This window comes from Heterodontus francisci, unplaced genomic scaffold (genome assembly GCF_036365525.1).
Source record: "Heterodontus francisci isolate sHetFra1 unplaced genomic scaffold, sHetFra1.hap1 HAP1_SCAFFOLD_1900, whole genome shotgun sequence".
NCBI lineage: Eukaryota > Metazoa > Chordata > Chondrichthyes > Heterodontiformes > Heterodontidae > Heterodontus > Heterodontus francisci.
Genome location: NW_027141632.1, coordinates 10,653 through 28,447, shown reverse-complemented (window position 1 = coordinate 28,447; position 17,795 = coordinate 10,653). Strand labels below are relative to the sequence as shown.

The following is a 17,795-nucleotide window of genomic DNA, read 5'->3' as shown; positions in this document are numbered from 1 at the left end:
AAGTCAAGTAGGTTTTTCCCTCACCACCTGCCGCAGACCCACTCTAGCAGCTATGTCCTTCAGGACTCGGCCAGCTTAGTCAGTAGTGGTGCTATCGAGCCACTCTTGGTAATGGACATTGAAGTCCCCCACCCAGAGTAGTACATTCTGTGCCTTTGCAACACTCAGTGCTTCTTCCAAGTGTTGTTCAACATGGAGGAGTATTGATTCATCAGTTGAGAGGGGGCGGCAGGTGTTTATGTAACTAGAATGAGACTTAAAAGGTTGAACTATGAAGACAGGTTGCCTAAATTTGGCTCGTGTTCCCTTGAGTTTAGAAGTTTGAGAGGTGATCTTATCGAGGTGTTTGAAATATTATTAGGATTCGATAGGGTAGACATAGAGAAATTATTTCTTCTGGAAGAATCCATAACTTGGTATCACCCTAAAATTGGAACTAGGCCAATTCTGGGTTATAATCAGGAAGCACTTGTTCCCTCAAAGAGTAGTAGAAATCCAGCAAAGGGGATAGTAACAGATTTCAGGAGGACATAGACTTGTTAAATGGGTACACACATGCTAGATAAAATTTAATGGCGAGAAATGTGAAATGACGCATTTTGGAAGAAAAGCTGAGGAGAGGCAATATAAATAAAATGGTACAATTTTAAAATGGGTGCAGGTACAGAGAGATCTGGGTTTCACATACACACGTCTTTGAGGTGGCAGGAAAAGTTGAGAAGGCTGTTAAAAAGCATAGGGGATCCTAAATAGAGGCACAGACTAGAAAAGTAAGAAAGTTATGCTAAACCTTTATAAATTACTGGTTAGGCCTCAGACATTATTTCCAGTCTGGGCACCACACTAAGAAGGATATCAAGGCCTCGGAGAGGGTGCAGAAAGGACTTACTAAGAATGATCCAGGAATGAGGGATGTGGAGAGACTGGAGAAACCAGGGTTGTAAGCAAAGAAGCTTACGGGCGATCTAATAGATGTATTCAAAATTATGAGGGTTTTTGATAAGAGTAAATAAGGAGAATCTGTTTCCACTGGTAGGAGGGTCAGTTACCTTAAATCTGTGTTCTCTGGTTATTGGTTAAGAACCAGAGGTGAGATGAGGAGAAATTTATTTGCGCAGCAAATTGTTAAAATCTGGATAGAAGCAGGTTCAATAGTAGCTTACAAAAGGGAATTGTAGAAATACTTAAAAGGATGAAAATTTGCAGGTCTGAGGGGAAAGAAAGTGGGGAATGGGACTAATTGGATAACACCTTCAAAGAGCCAGCACTGGGCTAAGTGCCTCCTGGCTTTATGATTATTTTCCTCATTGATCTGCTGATCTACAGTCTTGTAGGCTCGTGTACAGCCGTACACCAGTGCCTAGGATTGAATCAACCATTCAGCAGCTGTGATATTGTCCCCATTGGGGGTGGAGGGAGCTAAGGGGCACAAATTGGCAGAAAGATGGCATCAATCTCTCAAATCAGGGCAGGCACAGTTCATTTCTGGGTTAATACAGGCTCCATCAACAGTTTCATTTTGGGTGTTTAAGCCAAAATATACGATGCAATCTGATCCCGGACAGTCTTGTGATTCTTTCTGCATCTTTTTAAGTATTTCACACATTTCATTCCCCATTTTCCAAGGTCAGGAAATACTCTGATGATATGTAGTATAAACAATCTGCATTTATATAGAACCTTTAACATAGTAAAACATCCCAAGTGGCTTCACACAAGCATAATTAGATACAAATTGACACGGAGCCTCATAAGGAGATATTAGGACAGGTGACAAGCTTGGTCAAAGAGGAAGCCTTTAAGGAGCTTCTAACGAAGAAGAGAGGGGTTTAAGGAAGGGAATTCCAGAACTTAAGGCCTGTTAGCTGAAAGCACAGCCACCAATGGTGGGACAAATGAAATCAGGGTTGTTTCCTTTAAAGAAGAAAATCTGCTGTCCTTACCTGGTCTGGCCTACATGTGATTCCAGATCCACAGCAATGTGGTTGACTCTTAACTGTCCTCTGGCTTGCCAGGCCATTTCACTTAATTGTATTAAACTGCTGCAAACTGTAAGAAAAGGAATGAAACCGGAAGGACCACCCGGCATCGACCTATGCACTGGAAATGGCAACGGCAAACCCAGCCCTGTCGACCCTGCCAAGTCCTCCTTACCAACATCTGGGGGCAAGTGCCAAACTTGGGAGAGCTGTCCCACAGACTAGTCATGCAACAGCCTGGCACAGTCATATTCACGGAATCATACCTTAGACAATGTTCCTGACACTACCATCACCATCCCTGGTTATGCTCTGTCCCACCAGCAGGACAGACCCACCACAGGTGGTAGCACAGTGGTATACAGTCAGGAGGGAGTTGCCCTGGGAGTCAACATTGACTCTGGACCCCATGAAGTCTCATGGCACCAGGTCAAACATGGGCAAGGAAACCTGATTACCACCTACTGCCGCACCTCCCCCCCCCCCCACCCCCTCCGTCGGCTGATGAGTCAGTGCTTCTCCATGTTGAACACCAATTGGAAGAAGCACTGAGGGTAGCAAAGGCACAGAATGTACTCTGGGTGGGGGACTTCAATGCCCATCACCAAGAGTGGCTCAGTAGCACCACTACTAACTGAGTCCTAAAGGACATAGCTGCTAAATTGGGTCTGCGACAGGTAGTGAGGGAACCTCACCAATGTACCGGTCGCAGATGAGTCTGTCCGTGACAGTATTGGTAGGAGTGACCACCGCATAGTCCTTGTGGAGACAAAGTCCCATCTTCACGTTGAGGATACCCACAATCGTTTTGTGTGGCACTATCACTGTGCTAAATGGGATAGATTTCAAACAGATCTAGCAACATAAAACTGGGCATCCATGAGGCGCTGTGGGCCATCAGCAGCAGAACTGTATTCAACTACAATCTGTAACCTCATGGCCTGGCATATCCCCCACTCTACCATTACCATCAAGTCAAGGGACCAACCCTCGCTCAATGAGGAGTCCCGGATAACATGCCAGGAGCAGCACCAGGCATATCTAAAAATGAGGAGATCAGCCTAGTGAAACTACAAAACTACTTGCAGGCCAAACAGCAGAAGCAGCATGTGGCACGCAGGGCTAAAACGATCCCACAAACAATGGATCAGATCTAAGCTGCCACAGCCAGTCGTGAACAGTGGTAGACAATCAAACAGCTGACAGGAGGAGGAGACTCCACAAATATCCCTATCCTCAATGATGGGGGAGCCCAGCACATCAGTGCAAAAGATAAGGCTGAAGCCCTATCAGTCTACTCTCAATCATCAAAGTGATGGTCGGCATCATCGACAGTACTATCAAGCAGCACATACTCAGCAATAACCTGCTCAGTGACGCTCAGTTTGAGTTTCGCCGGGGCCACACAGTTTCTGACCTCATTACAGCCTTGGTCCAAACATGGACAAAACAGCTGAACTCCAGAGGAGGGGCAAGGTGAGAATGATTGTTCTTGACATCAAGGCCGCATTTGACCAAGTATGGCATCAAGCAGCCGTAGCAAAACTAGTGTCAATGGGAATTGGGGAAAACTCTCTGCTGGTTGGAGTCATACCTAGCACAAAGGAAGATGGTTGTGGTTGTTGGAGGTCAATCATCTCAGCCCTAGGACATCATTGCAGGAGTTCCTCGGGGGTAGTGTCCTAGGACCAACCATCTTCAGCTGTTTCATCAATGACCTTCCCGCCATCATAAGGTCAGAAGTGGGAATGTTCACTGATGATTGCACAATGTTCAGCAGCTTTCATGACTCCTCAGATAATGAAGCAGCCAGTGTCCAGATGCAGCAAGACCTGGACAACATCCAGGCTTAGGCTGATAAGTGGCAAGTAACATTTGCACCATACAAGTGCAAGGCAATGACCATCTCAAACAAGAGAGAATCTAACCATCTCCCCTTAATGTTCAATGGCATTACCATTGCTGAATCCCCCACTGACATCATCCTGGGGGTGACCATTGACCAGAAACTGAACTGGAGTAGCCATATAAATACTGTGGCTACAAGAATAGGTCAGAGGCTAGGAATTCTGCAGCAAGTAACTCACCTCCTGACTCCCCAAAGCCTGTCCACCATCTACAAGGCACAAGTCAGGAGTGTGATGGAATACTCTCCACTTGCCTGGATGGGTGCAGCTCCAACAACAGTCAAGAAGCTCGACACCATCCAGGACAAAGCAGCCCACTTGTTTGGCACCCCATCCACCACCTTCAACATTCACTTCCTCCACCACTGATGCACAGTGGCAGCAGTGTGTATCATCTACAAGATGCACTGCAACAATTCACCAAGGCTCCTTCGACAGCACCTTCCAAACCTGCGACCTCTACCACCTAGGAGGACAAGGGCAGCAGATGCATGGGAACACCACCACTTGCAAGTTCCCCTCCAAGCCACACACCATCCTGACTTGGAACTATATTGTTGTACCTTCACTGTCACTGGGTCAAAATCCTGGAACTCCCTTCCTAACAGCACTGTGGGTGTACCTGCACCCCAAGGACTGCAGCGGTTCAAGAAGACAGCTCACCACCACCACCTTCTCAAGGGCAATTAGGGATGGGCAATAAATGCTGGCCTAGCCAGTGACACCCACATCCCATGAACAAATAAAAAATATCTCAGATGGTTGTAGGGATGGGCGGGGGGAGTTACAGAAGTACGGAGGGTCAAAGCCATCGATAGATTGAACACAAGACGAGCATTTTAAATTTTGGGCATTGCCATATTGGAAGTTAATGTCTAAAGTGTCGCATTGACAGTCAGTGTGAGGTGAAGCACATTAGTCTGTCAGGCAACAGTCCTTTCACATTCACAAAAACATTTATTTTGCTTTCGCTCCAGCAGTTTAAAAAAAAAAGTGCATATAACAATAAGTGTGATTTGTTGATGTGTTATCAGTGTCCTTAGAGTTAGGAAAGGAAGGGGATTTGTTGATTAAAAAGCTTGCATGAACTCCTGGAAGCTCCTCTATAATTATGCTGGAAGCTTCGGTGACAGTTGGAACACCTTCTCGTCAAAACGATCACGACATGCTTGTTTCCCTGAAAGGATGCAGCTTTCTGTGCTGCATGTTCTAAGCGCCTGTTTGTATCCACCCTGTTCTGAGCCTCATTGTTATCTGATAATAAGAGTCTGTTGTCTCCTAATGGGAGCAAATCAAATGTAGCCAGTGCCTGGAAGGGGGTGTCACGCGATGCGAGTAAAAGACTATCACAGGAGTGTAGATTTCTGGCAGCGTGCAAGTGTCTAATTAATATGTTTACTGCTCATTTTGGAGAAATTTTAAAAATTACAAAGACAAAAGCTGGCTGTAAAATCTCTTTATTTAGCCATAAGAAATAAAGACTGTCATTTTCAAACAGCCAGGGTGGGTTAATGAGCAAACGTGTTCTGAAGTGGTTTCATTTTTTTGAGATTATTTTTTCTCCCTGTTCAATTGCCTGGTGGGTGTACCATTATATTAAAATGTCCGCATGCAGCCATAGCCTAGTGTAAGATATATGATGTTAATGAGTAATATGTCATTAAATGCTGTGTCATTACCATCCAAATGAGACACGGAAAGAACCCTATGAGTCACTGGCACTCCTCTGCTTTGTATCCAACCATTTGTCTGATTTTTTTTTTAAACCCTCCAGGATTGTCCTGGAGCCTCCAAGATTGGAAGATTAATCTCCTGGATACACTGAACAAAAAAACCCAGGAGAAAGATCGTAGGGGTATCAAAAATGTTTTGTTTTTCCATTTTCTTTGAACACCATTGTTTATTAGTGATAAAACTATTGGAGATGGGGAAAAAAGCTTAAGAGGGCTGTGCAGTTAGAGTCAGAAAATCATGTGATGAAACCTCTAAGAATACGTCTAACCTGTTATCAACCCTAGCTGGTGTCAATGTTTTCACTTAGCCCAGGGAGCTGAGACAGCCTTTAGCTGGTAATTCAGAGCATAAAATAACTACTTACACTTCAATAGCATTTATTTCATACAAGGAGTGGATAGGCAACAAGGGTGATGAGTGGTGGGGGCGGGGGGTGGGGGGAGAAGAGTGGAAAACAAAAAAGAGGGCCAGGAAGGTTGACGAGGAGGGTCCCAAAGGTTTGAAGATGATGAAGGAGGGGATTTCAGTGGGTGAGGTGGAGGGGGTGGGGGGGGTTGTGGTGGTGGGGGGAGTGCGCGGGTGTGTGATGGGGCATTGTGAATGAAGGAGGGCTGCCGATGATGGGGAGCAGGAATCAGGCTGGAGGAACAGAAGATGCATGCAGGGACATTCGAACACTCAAAAAGGTCAAGCAGGGAAAGACCAGCTGATCCAAGCGGCCTGTCCCTTACAGTTATGGGATCATATGCATCTTGTCAAGAGACTCACTACTCCCGTGGTACCATGTAGTCTCCTGGGAGAGGTGAAAAAGCGGATCAGAAACTCCAGGCCATTACAGGGTACAAATCTGCAACATTCCTCCACGAACCCTCTAGATGACTGAGACTTGTCCAGGAGACCACACTGACTGTGATTTACACTATTTGGTACCTACTTCTGGTATAACGCGATCACCAGCCCAGCCAGGAACCAGTCCAGTTCTCTTAAAGGTTTCAGCATTCACATAGAATTGGAGGAGATCACAGAGGAAGGGCAAGGCCATGGTAGATTTTGAAGGTGAAGAAGAGCCTCTTAAAGTTGTATGGCAAACAAAATAAGGACCATCTCTTTTACTTACAAAATACCTCAATCTTTCTAAAGTTGCCAATTGTGAATCTTTAGAAAGTGCTGCTTACCTTCATTCTGTCCATACAGGCTTCCATCTTCAGCTGTTCTACAGCTTTTCGGGCTTGAGATATACTGGCTGTGCTGTTGTTCGACATTTCCTGTCACTCTGTAAACCTTCAAATCAAATCACATGTCCTGAAGTTCAAGAGATGTAAAGTATCAAGATGTCACTCTAAATTGAATTCCCTCATTTGAAAGTTAATACTGTTATTTACCACACAGTTTTTGAAAACAACCCACATTGGATCAGGGTTTAGCCGATGGAATGGATCATTGCAATGTACTTTCATCCCTGGGCCCAGTTTTTAGTCTAATAGATTTAAAGTCTCCTTTTCCTGCTGAGTCAAAAGGTTCAGAGTTCATTCAGCACTCCAGACAGTCCCGGTGAGTGGAGACTGGAGCTCAAGTTCTGAATTCTGGGTTGACCTCCAGTGGGATACTCATGTCTGTTGAGTGCGGGTGATCCCTCTGCCATCATGTGGGTTGTGGGAGCCCAAAAAACACTCCCACCTTATTGGATTAGCTACCATATCAGCTGGCATAAAGGTGGTTACAAGTGGAAGGAGCGTTCAAGTTGCAGCTTGTCAAACTTTTAATCAGCCTGTGAATCCTCCGATTACTGTGCACTGTTCTCCAAGGGAAGAGCGAAGATACAAAAATGACAACCACAAACAACTTTACTGTGACTTCACATAATGCATTCTGGGAGGAACAGCATCATTATAACTAGCTTCAATTTTACAGCTGTACTCTGAGCGAGTCAACCCAAAACCTGTAGTCCTGGAATTTCCTTGGAGTCTGCTCCTATTCCATTGTCTAACTTTGCTGGAAGTATGGCAGAAACTACTTGCATGGCTAAACAGGGAAATTTTGGCCTGTGATAATTATTCTCAATCTATAGTGGTACACATTAATGCAGATTTAAAATTATCTTTTAAATTTAATACAAGGGTGAGATTTGAACTCCCCTTCTCTGGATTATTAGTCCAGGCCTCTGGAATACTACTCCAGTAAGATAACCATCGCACTACCATACCCATGAATGTAGGCATATAGTACAAGAGCAAAGGAGTAATGGTAAATTTTTATATACCATTTGTTAGGCCTAAGTTAGAAAGCTGTGTGCTGTTTTTGGACACCCCATTATAGAAAGGGCATGAAAGCCATAGTGAGCATACAGTGTAGATTGACCAGGATGATGCCAGTGATGGAAAACTGTAGTTATGGAGGAGAAACTTGAGAGGGTGTGAGGCTGTTTCCAATGGAGCAGAGATGGTTTAAGAAGCAATTGGATAGAAACTTAAATTTCTGAAGGATTTTGATAGTATAGGCAAAGACTATTTCTCAGGTTGGGGAGTTAGTAATGAAGTTGGAGCAGGAGAGAGGGTTTTTTTTTAAAACCCAGGGCTGTTGGAGCAGGAAATGCTTTACCATAGGCAGTGGTTGAGGTAGCATCTTTGAAGGGAAAATTGGATGGATATTTTAAACAGAAAAAGGTGTGGGGATCTGGCTAAAGAGCCGAGATTAGATTTGGATTTTTTTGGAAAAGAGCCAACACATACACAATGGGCTGAATGGTCTCCTTCTGTGCATTGAGGCTGGAGTTGTGCCTCACCAAAGAGGGAACACAGAAAAACATTCTGACGGGTGGGAAACTCACTGTGAAAAATCAAAATCGGATAGGTGTGGGGCAGGTTTTTCAGTTCATGACGTAATCAAGGATTCCTGCTGATGTGACTCATCTAGCAGAGGATTAAAACGTATATGCTACTTGTTCTCTGGAAATGGCCTGAAAGCAGAGCTTTCAGTAATTGAACCGCTCCCTTCCCTTCACAGACATTACTATGGAGCTGTTAACTATGGGCTATATCAAGGATGTCACAGGGACCCAGTGCTGAACTCCTAAACAAATTCAGCTTTTAAATTTCAGGCCTTAAATCTTTGTTGCCTTTCCAATGTCAAAGTGGATGGCAACACAGGAGGAAGTTAATAAATGCAACTGCACACTTCAGCAGAGAAAAACTTCCAGCCATTGCTACCCCCTTTATTGTTCTTTAATGTCTCTTTGTAATAAGCTGTCTGGGTCATAGTCATAGAGAGATACAGCACTGAAACAGGCCTTTCGGCCCACCGAGTCCGCGCCGACCATCAACCACCCATTTATACTAATCCTACATTAATCCCATTTTCCCTCTCACATCCCCACCTTCCCTCAATTCTCCTACCACCTACCTACACTAGGGGCAATTTTTTTTTTTTTTTTTTTTACAATGGCCAACTTACCTATCAACCTGCAAGTCTTTGGCATGTGGGAGGAAACCGGAGCACCCGGAGGAAACCCACGCAGTCACAGGGAGAACTTGCAAACTCCGCACAGTCCATATCCAGAACCGAACCCGGGTCGCTGGAGCTGTGAGGCTCAGGGTCAGTGAAGGTTTCCCCCTGCCACCCCCATGCTGTACATTCTATATCTACATCTAATGTAGAATGATTCAGCATAGAATGTCTATCTACCTCCTTGGGACATTGAACCAGTATATACGCATTTATTCAAACTGATAACCTTAGTGTTCTTGCACATTAAATTTCACTGGGCAGTCATATGGGAACTCAACACAAAGAGCTGGAGTCCTGCCCTAACAGTAAATCTGTGGCAAATCTGATTCAAGCAGATAGACAGTAATGGTGTGCTGCGTGTGTGATTGTGCCCGTTTCTGGGCTCCTCAGCTTCCCTCAGCACTCCTGCAGGACATAGAGTGCAGATTTGATAATTACTGTCAGCTTAAAACGTGCAGCAGAAACGTTCAAAGGAAACATCTGCCTTCAAGCGTGTTAAGGTCAGGAGAGGCAATTAGCACCACAGGGAAGAGGAGCATGTGTGGGGGAAGAATCACTTGCTGGGCGTGTAACACTGCTGGAGTCTGCCATTAGCTTTGATTTTTTTTTAAAATAACCTTTTATCAGTGCATCAAGAACCAGTGCCCAAAAGCTTTCAGTTGACATGGCTGCAGATTAGTTCTGATTGGATCCTAACACAGTTCCTCATAGCTGCCAGCATTGAGGATCTGTCCCCTCTCACTCTACACAATATGGAAGGGTTAATTCAAACTAAAACACAAGTTAAAACTCTGATTAATTCTCCTTTTAGTTCTTTAATGTAGTAATAAATTATAATTTCTATTATATAGAATTGCATATATTTTACAGCACAGAAACAGACCATTCACCCCAGCCTTGTCGTCATATTGAGGACACCGTTCATGTTGTGTGGCACTACCACTGTTTGACATGGGATAGATTCAGAACAGATCTAGCAGCTCAAAACTGAGCATCCATGAGGCACTGTGGACTATCAGCAGCAGCAAAACTACAAAAACACAATCTGTAACCACATGGACCAGCATATTTCCTGGGGATGTTTTGCGCAGTGTTCAGTTCCACTCAACACCTGAGATAATGAAGCAGTCCATGCCCAAATGCAGAAAAACCTGGATAACATTCAGGCTAAGTGTCAAGTAACATTTGTGCCACACAAATGCCAGTGAATGGCCATCTCCAATAAGAGATTCTAACCACATCCCCTTGAAATTCAATGGCATTATCATCACCAAATCTCCCGATCAACATCCTGGGGGTAACCATTGACCAGAAACTGAACTGGACCAGCCATATAAATACTGTGGCTACAACAGCAATCAAGAGGCTGGGAATTCTGCAATGACTGATTCACCGCCTGGCCACCATTTACAAGGCACAAGTCAGGAGTGTGATGGAATAGTCCTACTTGCTGGATGAGTGCAGCTCCGACATAAGAAATAGGAGCAGGAGTAGACCATACGCCCCCTCAAACCTGCTTCACCATTCAATATGATCATGGCTGATGATCTTCTACCTCAGCTCCACTTTCCCACCTGCTTCCCATTTCCCTTGATTCCCCAAGACATCAAAAATCCCTCAGCCTTAAATATTTTCAACGATGGAGCATCCACAATCCTCTGGAGTTGAGAATTCCAAAAAGATTCATAACCCATCGAGTGAAGAAACTTCTCATCTCAGTTCTAAATGATCGGCACCTTATCCTATGACTTTGCTTCCAAGTTCTAGATTCCCCAGCCAGGGGAACAACCTCTTAGTGTCTACCCTAGAAAAGCCCCTTCCGACTTTAGTATGTTTCAATGAGATCACCCCTCATTCCTCTAAACTCTAGAGACTATAGGCCCAATTTACTCAGCCTATCATACAACAATCCTCTTATCTCAGTAACCCATCTAGTGAACCTTCGCAGTACCACCTTCAAAAGCAAGTATATCCTTCCTTACCGATGGAGACCGAAACTGTACACAGTACTCCAGGTGTGGTCTCACAAAAGCTTTGTACCACTGTAGCAAGACTTCCTTATTCTTGTATTCCAATCCCCTCGCAATAAAGGCCAACATGCCATTTGCCTTCCTAATTTCTTGCTGTACCTGCATGCTAACTTTGTCTTTTTGGTACAAGTACACCTCTGAACATACCATTTAGATGTTTTACACCTTTTAAAAAAATATTCTGCTTTTTTATTCATACTACCAAAGTGAATAACCTCCAGCAACACTCAAGCAGCTCGACACCATTCACGACATAGCAGCCCAAATGATCATCACCCCATCCACTATCTTAAACATTCCCTCTCTCCACCAACAGTACATTGTGGCAGCAGTGTGTACCATCTACAAGATGCACTGCAGTTACTCACCAAGGCTCCTTTGACAGCATCTTCCAAACCCATGCCCTCTGCCACCTAGAAAAACAAGGCCCGCAGCCATATGGGAACACCATCACCTCCAAGTCACACAGCATCCTGGCTTGAAAATATATGGTCATTCCTTCATCGTCGCTGGGTCAGAATCCTGGAACTCCCTTCCTAACAGTACTGTGGGAGTGCCTTCACCAGAAGGACTACAGCAGTTTAAGGTGGCAGCTCATCACCTCCTCATGGGCATCTCAGGATAGGCAATAAATGCTGGCCTTGCCAGCAACACCCACATCCCATGAATGAATATTAAACTGGTCTATGCTGGAGTTTATGCTCCACAAGTGACTCTTCCCATCCTACTTCATCTCATCCTATCAGCATATCCTTCTATTCCTTTCTCCCTCATATACTTATCTAGCTTCCCCTTGAATGCATCTATGCTATTCATCTCAACCACTCCCTATGGTAGCAAATTGAACCACTCTTGATATAAAAAAAAGTTTCTCCTGAATTCCCTCTTGGATGGTAGATAGACAGATATAAACAGCTGCTGTGAGCAGAGATTGGGAGTGTTCCTGGGCCTGGGGTTTACACAAAATCTCCTGACTCTGCTCCAATCGCTTTGCTGTGTATTTTTTTCAAAGATTTGACAAACAGCAGGGTTATGTTAGAAAAGACAAAGTCAAAACTAGCTGTTGTGCAGAGCCAGCTGTGGAATGCAGCTCAATGTAGTTGCTATTTTATCAGCCTTGACTCAGTTGGTCGCAGTCTTACTCGAGTCAGTAGGCTGCGGGTTCAAATGCTGCATTGTCAAAGGTGGATGAAAAGATCCCATGGCACCAAAGACAAGCAGGGGAGTTCTTCCCGGTGTCCGGCCATTATTAATTCCTCAACCAGCATCACTAGAACAGATCGTCTGTTCGTTATCACATCACTGTTTGTGGGAGCTTGTGTGCAAATTGGCTGCTGCATTCCCTACATGACAACAGAGACGACACTTAAAATTACTTCATTGGCTATAAAGCACTTTGGGACATCATGACAGACGCTATATAAAATTTAACAGAGAAATGTGAGAAAGTATACATTAAATGATAACACTTAAGTGTTAGAGGAGCAGAAAAACACTTGGGGATTTCAGATGTGCTTTAAAAGGAGGAAGACAAGTTAATAAAGCTGTGAGAAAAAACATGGGATCCCAAGTTTTAGAAATAGGGGTACAGAGTACAAAAAGCAAAGAGGTAGTGTTAAACCTGTTGTAATCATTGGTTAGTCTAGTTAGAAACCACTGTCTGACGCTGACCTGACTGTTTTGCCATTGTTTGGTTCTGTGCAGAACTTCCAACCCCAAATCATCTTGGCTACCAACAGTGCCTACTTCCGCCTCCATAATTTTGCCCATTTCCACCCCTGCTTCAACCCATCCGTGGCTGAAACACTCATCCACACCTCTGTTACTTCTAGACCCGACTGTTCCAATGCTGTCCCAGCTAGCCTCCCACCTGTCACTCCCCATAAACTTGAGCTCATCGAAAACCCTGCTGCCCATCTCCTAACATGCACCATCCTGTTTGCCTATCCTGTGTTTGCTGGCCTCTTGCACATCTCTGATTTCCATCAATGCACCACTCGTGGCTGTGCCTTCAGCCTAAGTTCAGGAATTCCCTTCCTAAACCTTTCCACCTCTCTACTTTGTTTTCCCGTTAACATGGTCCCGAAAAGCTACCTCTTTGACCAAGCTTTTGGTCACCTGTCCTATTATCTCAAGTGTCTATGTCAAATTTTGTTTGATCACACTTCCATGAAGGGCCTTTGGGACATTTTACTTAATTTAAGGTGCTGTATAAATGCAAATTGGTGTAGAATAATGTGTCCAGTTTCAGATGCTTTTCTTTAGGCAGGATATTAAGCCATGGAGAGGGTACAAAAGTGATTCTCTATGACAATCCCATGGATCAAAGGTTATGGTTATGAGACTACAAGAAAAAAAGCTGGATTCTTCATGAGAAGGAAGAAAGATTGAGAGATCAGATTGGGTGGTTCATAGTTGAGAGATTTTGACAAGCTAAATATGGAAACCTGTTTTCACTGGTCAGGATTGGGTAAGTAGAGGTAATCTCCGAAAAGTACAAAAGGAAAGGTCAGGAGTATTTGTTTCCACACAGAGGATTGTTAGGACACATAATGCCAGAGTAAAAATGCTGGGGGAATTAAAATCTATAATGGCTTTTAAAAGGAATTACATAGAATGTACAGTTACATTCGGCTCAGCTGGTCCATGCAGGTCTTTATGCACCACATGAACTTTCATCTCACCCTATCAGTACATCCTTTATGTTTATCTAGCGTCCCCTTAAAAAGACATCCACGCTCTTCATCTCAACCACTCTTTATGGTAGTTTGTTATTGTGAGCTTAAATATCTGGTGTCTCAAAACACAAAGATCTTTAGCAACAGTTTATTCCACTATGGATGGCCATGTCATCAGCTGCCTCAGCCCTACTCTCCAGAACTCCCTCCTGATGTCCTGCCACCTCTTTCAAAGCCTCAGAAACATCTTTTCAGCCAAGATATCAGTGTTGTTCTCACACTCCCTATTCTTTCTTGCATCCACTCCGATATCCTTTTTATCTGATTTATTGCACTCCCCATTTATTTAAATTTTTTTTAAAAAGGAAACATTTACAGGTTTTTTTGGGAAGAGTAGGGGAATGTAACTCTGGATGGTATTGGGACAGGCACAATGGGCTGAATGGCCTCCTGTGTTTTACAGTTCAATAGTTGGAATACTTTTATTTTCCGCGTGTGTGTGCATGTGAGTGATAGAAAATGTCAAAAGTAAGCAATGATAAGAGGAAGATCAGCAAATAAAACCCAGTAACAAAAAAAAACAATATATTAAAGATTAACATCTTAGCATGGAAAATGGCATCATCTTCGGAAAGGATTCAGTACTGGTGAAAAACCAGTTGGGGTGGTAGTTGGGGGAGGAGTTTACAACACAAAGATCCAGACTTTAGCATTAATCTGGTACAAAAATAATGCAACTCGATCCGAACAGCCATTAATCCAAGTTAGCGTGGGAAATGGCAAGATTGACAGTGATGCTTTTGTCTAAGGCTGGCGAAGAGGTATTGCTGGTGTAGTGTTGAGACAGCTGTTTCTGGAGGAGGCCGGTTCTATACCTGACCTGGGGTTGCTGATGTAAACACTGGTTCACAAAAGTGCACAAATATCCATTCTTCACGCTCTCAAAGGTCATTTAAAACACAATTTCAAACTAAGTACCAAATATTCAAATAATACTGAAATCTTGTTATCTACACTATACCCACAAGTGGAAGTAAAACACGACAGTAGTAATGGCTTTGGAGATGGGTGATTGTAATACTGAGGCAGGCAGTAATAAATGCTGAGCAGGAGGTGCAGCATCTGGGAATAGAGGGACAGAAGTTGCTCAACGAGGAGGTGGAATATCCTCCAAAGAAATCTGTCACCTTCCCCCAATCCACATCTGCTTTATATGTGGGTGATTTCTTCCACCTATTAACCCCCAGTTCCCCACATCTGTCTGAAAACCACTGGCTTTTTACTTCATTTTGAAAATGAGTGGGGGAGCGGAATAGAGCAGGAATTCCAGCTGTGGTTTATGAACGGCTTCTTTCAATATTCAAATTGATTACCAGAAAGCTTCAATTGGAGATCTGCGTAGAGCAGAGAGAGAGGTTGAGCAGTTAGGTGAGCATGTGAAGACAGACATTGAAAACAATCGCTCTCCCTTTTAGAAAAGACTTACCCGATAGTTCGCAGGTTCTGCTTGTCCACACGGCCGTTTCTCGCACCAAAACCCACGCCCCAAAGCAGCGTTGTTCTTTGACAAATAACATCAACACCCCGAGTCGCTGCGGGCCATTCACTCAGGTTCTGTCAGACATGATCATAGACATTTCTCTTTCACACCAACATGCTGCTTCGTGCTAGAAATAAAGCAAATCACTTTCACTCTGCAAACGCACAGCGTCTATGCGTTCGTCGTCGTCTTCTCTCCGAGATTTTATTGGCTCCTTTCAGGATATTTTAAGACCAATCTCGGTCAGCTTGTGATGAGGGGGAAGATCCTCAAGTAAAACAGGGGAAATCTACACCAGAGAATGTTCCAAACCTGTCAGGAGAAAGGGGAAGCTGAGACACCACAAGTAAAAATATATCAATTCTTTCAGTCGATCACTGTCCCATTTTTACTCTTTTATAATTGGAATGTGTGATTTTTGTAAGTAATTTGTACACATCTAAAACCATCATGGTCGTTAGAAATATAATTTAAAATGGGGGTTTAGTCTTCCCTTCTCTAAGGGTGAGCTGGCTGTCTTTGCCTTCACTATATTAAGTGTTAGAAATGAGCTTGGCTGCTCTATGGCCTCTCTCTCACTTAATCACTCCGGATTGAAGTAGGTTTGGATCTCTCCTCCATAACTCAATCCACACGGGACTCAAGTTTGCGTAAATTGACTACGGATTCCAGCTCCACACTGTGTCTTGTGCTTAAATAGCAGCAACCTCAGCGGACTGAACTCCGACTCTGAGATCACTTTGGACCTAAAAGTTCTGATGAAAGCCTAAAACGTTAACTCTGCTTCTCTCTCCACAGATGCTGCCAGCCCGGCTGAGTATTTCCAGCATTTCTTGTTTTTATTTCAGATCTCCAGCAGCTGCAGTATTTTAATTTTATTTATTACGATAATCGAGGTTTGTAAAGTCTTCCAGTTACATTCATAATAAATTGGAATGGCCTCATTCATTGGAATTCAGTAGTGGTTAGCTGCCACGTTTAGGACCGTGACACGTTCAATTGGCAGCTCAATTAGTTAATCGAGGGGCGGGGGGAAGCTGAGATAGAGCCAGTGTGCAGAAATCTGGAAAGTAAATGGAACTGGCTCAGCAAATCTACCGCACCCAGTTTTCTTGTTCATTGACGTCAATTGAGCACAATTTAAAAACGGGTTCGAAAGTGGTTAATTCCACAACATACAGCTTCTGAGAATATAGATAAGATTTAAATGAAGCACCTGTTTAACCATATCAATGCGAAACATAGAAAATAGAAGTAGGCCATTCGGCCCTGCTCCGTCATTCAAAAGAGATCATGGCTGATCTTTCTATTTCAGTACCCAGTTCCGCTTTCTCCCCATATCACAGCTCCAGCGACCCAGGTTCAGTTCTAGGTACTGCCTGTGCAGAGTTTGCAAGTTCTCTCTGTGACCGCGTGGGTTTCCGCCGGGTGCTCCAGTTTCCTCCCACAGCCTAAAACTTGCAGGTGATAGGTATATTGGCCATTGTAAATTGCCCCTAATGTAGGTAGGTGGTAGGAGAATTGAGGGAAGGTGGGGATGTAGTAGGGAATATGGGATTAATGTAGGATGAGTATAAATGGCGAGTCGAAGAGACTTAGCAGTTGGCAGGAAAAAAGACAGAAGCGCAAGGAGAGCGCCAACTGTGTAACAGCCCCGACAACCAATTTTTTCTGCAGCACCTGTGGAAGAGTCTGTCACTCTAGAATTGGCCTTTATAGCCACTCCAGGCACTGCTCCACAAACCACTGACCACCTCCAGGTGCTTACCCATTGTCTCCCGAGACAAGGAGGCCAAAGAAGAAGTATAAATGGGTGGTTGCTGGTGGGCCGAAGGGCTTGTTTCAGTGCTGTATCTCTCTCTATCCCTTGATCCCTTTGGTGTTAATAAATATATCTATCTCCTCCTTGAATATATTTAATGACTTGGCCTCCACTGCCTTCTGCAGTAGAGAATTCTACAAGTTAACCACCCTCTGAATGACGAAATTTCTCTTCCTCTCAATTCTAAATAGTATACCCTGTATCCTGAGACTGTGACCCCTGGTTCTGGACTCCCCAGCCATCAGGAACATCTTCCCTGCATCGAGCTTGTCTAGTCCTGTTAGAATTTTATAGGTTTCTATGAGATCCCCTCTCATTCTTCTAAACTCTAGTGAATATAGGCCTAGTTGATCCAATCTCTCCTGATATGTCAATCCTGCCATCCCAGGAATCAACCTAGTAAATCTTCTTTGCACTCCCTCCATGGCAAGAACATCCTTCCTCAGATAAGGAGACCAAACTGCACACAATACTCCAGATGTGGTCGCACCAAGGCCCTGTATAACTGGATTAAGGGAGGTGGCGGCATAGTGGTATTGTCACTGGACTTGTAACCCAGAGACGCAGGGGGACATGGGTTCGAATCCCACCACAGCAGAAG

General features: G+C 44.0%; 1 protein-coding gene across 2 annotated transcripts in view; it reads right to left on the bottom strand.

Moving 5' to 3' along the window:
• LOC137364252 (guanine nucleotide-binding protein G(I)/G(S)/G(O) subunit gamma-4) overlaps positions 1 to 15,684 on the bottom strand; it is a 29,406-nt gene extending 13,722 nt beyond the window's left edge. The window contains exons 1-2 of one of the 2 annotated variants that reach the window (XM_068027585.1): positions 15,319 to 15,684; positions 6,796 to 6,922 (exon numbers count right to left, since the gene is read on the bottom strand). In XM_068027585.1, coding sequence (XP_067883686.1) covers positions 6,796 to 6,882 — 87 coding nt within the window. In that variant the 5' untranslated portion in view covers positions 6,883 to 6,922; positions 15,319 to 15,684. The remainder of the gene's footprint in view (positions 1 to 6,795; positions 6,923 to 15,318) is intronic. The other variant, XM_068027584.1, reaches the window with a different exon arrangement.
• Positions 15,685 to 17,795: the final 2,111 nt, after the last annotated feature.